The sequence below is a fragment of the Octopus bimaculoides genome, chromosome 29 (genome assembly GCF_001194135.2).
Source record: "Octopus bimaculoides isolate UCB-OBI-ISO-001 chromosome 29, ASM119413v2, whole genome shotgun sequence".
NCBI classification, from domain to species: Eukaryota; Metazoa; Mollusca; class Cephalopoda; order Octopoda; family Octopodidae; genus Octopus; species Octopus bimaculoides.
The window spans coordinates 1,930,119-1,934,049 of NC_069009.1; the positions used below are offsets into that span (position 1 = coordinate 1,930,119).

Consider the following 3,931-nt stretch of genomic DNA (forward strand, 5'->3'; position numbering starts at 1 on the left):
ACATATACATATATGTGAAGGTGCATGGCTCAGTGGTTAGAGCGTTGAGCTTACCATCATAAGGTTGTGAGTTTGAATCCCGGAATGGGTTGTGTGTTGTGTTCTTGGGCAAGACACTTTATTTCACGTTGCTCCAGTTCACTCAGCTGTAGAAATGAGTTGTGACGTCACAGGGGCCAAGCTGTATCGGCCCCTTTGCCTTTCCCTTGGATAACATCAGTGGTGCGGAGAGGGAAGGCCGGTATGCATGGGCGACTGCTGGTCTTCTATAAACAACCTTGCCCGGACATGTACCTGGGAGGGTAACTTTCTAGGTGCAATCCCATGGTCAGTAATGACCGAAGGGGGCTCTTAGCATTATTATTAAAAAGGTGGTGAGCTGGCAGAATTGTTAACACACTGGACAAAACGTTTAGCAATGTCCTTACATTCTGAGTTCAAATTCCACCGAGGTCGACTTTGCCTTTCATCCTTTTGGGATCAATAAATTAAATACCAGTGGAATACTGGTGAGTTCGATGTAATTGACTATCCCGCCTCCGCCAAATTTCAGGCCTTGTGCTTATAGTAGAAGGGACTATTATTATTATTATTATTATTATTAAGGCGGTGAGCTGGCAGACTTGTTAGCATGCTGGGCACAATGCTTTGCAGTATTTTGCCCGTCGCTACATTCTGAGTTCAAATTCTACCGAGGTCAACTTTGCCTTGCATCCTTTCAGAGTCAAAAAAATAAGTACCAGTTGAACACTGGGGTCAATGTAATCATCTCATCCCACCCCCAACAATTGCTACTCTTGCAGCAGAATTTGAAACCATGATTATTATCATTATTATTATTATTATTATTATTATTATTATTATTGATTTTAAATTCTCAATCGCAGGATAATGCTAATAATATAGCCTGGACAGGATAAGCTACCCCTATTTTGTACACTTTTGTCTGCAAAATAGGGGTAGCTTATCCTGTTCTGGCTATATTATTAGCATTATCCTGTCATTGAGAATTTAAAAATCACTTCTTTAACTTTCTAAAAGACATCTCAACACTTCTAAAAGCAAACTTCGTTTGTTTGTTTACGTTCATCGTAATTTGAATTTAACATTATTATTATTATTATCATTATTATTATTATTATTATTATCATTGCCACTATTTTTATGATCCTCACCCTCATCATTATTATATTCTGACAGTTGCATCAGCCAAGGGGAACAGAACATGACATCATGGTTGTTGGAAGTGGTGGTGGCGGTGGTGGTGGTGGTCACGTGGAAGAGATGATGGCACAGCTGCAGGAAGAGAACCGTGAGCTGCGGACTGTCGTGACCACCATGCGGGAACAGATGTCCGAACTAGAAAGGAACCCCATTGTAAAGCCCACCACAGACTGTGCTAATTCCACTCCTGCCCCCTCTGGAATTGACAACAACAACAACAACAACAACAACAACAACAACAACAGCAGCAGCAGCAATACCAGTCATCCCGTTTCCAATGGTAACAAAAGATCCTTTATTTACCTCATAAACTGAGATGTGGCTCTGCGGTTAAGAACTTTGCTTCCTAACCACTTAGTTTTAAGTTCATTCCCACTGTGCAGCACCTTCGGCAAGCGTCTTCTACTATAGCCTCAGGCCAACCAAAGCCTTGTGAGTGGATTTGGTACACAGTGGAAACTGAAAGAAGCCCATCGTGTATATATATATATATATATATGTAGGTACAGGCATATGTAGACACCAATAACATCCTGAGCAGGGTTCAATATCAACCAGGGCCTGCACAGGGGTCTTACAAAAATTTTTTACTTTTTTTTTTTTATCTCTAGGGATAAAAAATGAAAATGTTAAATAAAATGCATCATTTTGAGCGTGGCCGTTGCCAGTACCGCCTGAATGGCCTTCGTGCGGGTGACACGTAAAAGCACCCACTACACTCTCTGAGTGGTTGGCGTTAGGAAGGGCATCCAGCTGTAGAAACTCTGCCAAATCAGATTGGAGCCTGGTGTAGCCATCTGGTTTCACCAGTCCTCAGTCAAATCGTCCAACCCATGCTAGCATGGAAAGCAGACATTAAACGATGATGATGATATATATATATATACCAAATCCACTCACAAGGCTTTGGTTGGCCTGTGGCTGTGGATTTGTAGACAGAAATAGAAGGAAGGATGGTAATCTTATAAACTGACAAGGCGAGTTGAGTTTAACCCTAGGCGCCGGGTGAGAGCCACTGATGAGCTCTTTGCTCTTTTACTTGTTTCAGTCATTCGACTGCAGCCATGCTGGAGCACCGCTTTTTAGTCGAGCAGATCGACCCCAGGACTTATTCTTTGTAAGCCTAGTACTCATTCTATCGGTCTCTCTTTTGCCGAACCGCTAAGTTACGGGGACGTAAACACACCAGCATCGGTTGTCAAGCGATGGTGGGGAGACAAACCCAGACACACAAACATATACACACACACACATACATATATATATATGTACATACATATATACGATGGGCTTCTTTCAGTTTCCGTCTACCAAATCCACTCACAAGGCTTTGGTTGGCTCGAGGCTATAGTAGAAGACACTTAGGATTTGAGTTATGGTTTAGGGTTGGTGTTTACAATTAGAGTTAGGGTTTAAGGCTGGAATTAAGGTCTAGGGTTAAAGTTAGTGTTTAGGGTTGAAATTAAGGTTTAGGATTTGAGTTATGGTTTAGGGTTGAGGTTTAGGGTTAGAATTTAGGGTTTGAGTTAAGGTTTAGTGTTAGAGTTAGGGTTTAGGGTTATAATTAGGGTTTAAGGTTAAGAGTTGGGTTTTAGGCATCAATGTCCCTGTGGCCTTAGATTGGCTAAAATTACCCAAATTTTGCAAACTTTAAAAGTTATTTAATTTTTATTTTTCAATTTATGGCAAAAATGAATTTCATTTCCATAATTAACTCACAAAACTACATCAATGCACCAATATTGAAATCAAGTGGAACAAATTGAAGGAATTGAAAGGTAAAAGCCAAATAGAAAAGGCCCAAAAGTAGAGCATCTGTATTCCAAAAACCCTTTATTTTTCTTTTAACTCTTCTCTTCTTCTCATTCCTTCTCTGTCTTTGATTTTAGAATATGTGAAGATTCTGGAAAAGAGTCTGAAGGAGATGAAGGCAGAGAACAGATTGTTGAAGCTGAGCCGCGGGGACAGTTTAGCCCCAGGTGACCAACAAACTGAGATGAAGGATGAAGCTATGGGGACGGAGTTGTCAAACGATGCTGTGACCTGTGCTGATGTCATCTCGTTAAGTCTAACTGTTGGTACGTATGTACTAAGATCACTTCCTCCATTCAGCTCCCTTTTACTCTTTTACTTGTTTCAGTCATTTGACTGCAGCCATGCTGGAGCACCGCCTTTTAGTCGAGCAAATCGACCCCAGGACTTATTCTTTGTAAGCCTAGTACTTATTCTATTGGTCTCTTTTTGCCGAACTGCTAAGTTACGGGGATGTAAACACACCAGCATCGGTTGTCAAGCGATGTTGGGGGAACAAACACAGACACACAAACACACACATATATATCTACACATATACAAATATACAACGGGCTTCTTTCAGTTTCCGTCTACCAAATCCACTCACAAGGCTTTGGTCGGCCCGAGGCTATAGTAGAAGACACTTGCCCAAGGTGCCACGCAGTGGGAATGAACCCGGAACCATGTGGTTGGTAAGCAAGCTACTTACCACACAGCCACTCCTGCGTTTATGTATAGTTAGTAATCAGGAGTCCTATAGATAGTTAGAAGAGAGAATAATTAGATAGATAGATAGACAGACAGACAGATTGATCAATAGATAGATAAGACAGACTGATAGATAGATAGATAGATGGATGGATGGATGGATGGATGGATGGATGGATGGATGGATGGATGGATGGATGGATGG

At 41.3% G+C, this 3,931-nt stretch overlaps 1 protein-coding gene across 1 annotated transcript in view; it reads left to right on the plus strand.

Annotated features, from left to right (window-relative positions):
* The window catches only part of LOC106879073 (coiled-coil domain-containing protein 57), a 29,234-nt gene that overhangs the window by 18,769 nt on the left and 6,534 nt on the right, over positions 1–3,931 (plus strand). Inside the window, exons 10-11 of the mRNA XM_014928503.2 lie at positions 1,201–1,504; positions 3,114–3,302. Coding sequence (XP_014783989.1) covers positions 1,201–1,504; positions 3,114–3,302 — 493 coding nt within the window. The remainder of the gene's footprint in view (positions 1–1,200; positions 1,505–3,113; positions 3,303–3,931) is intronic.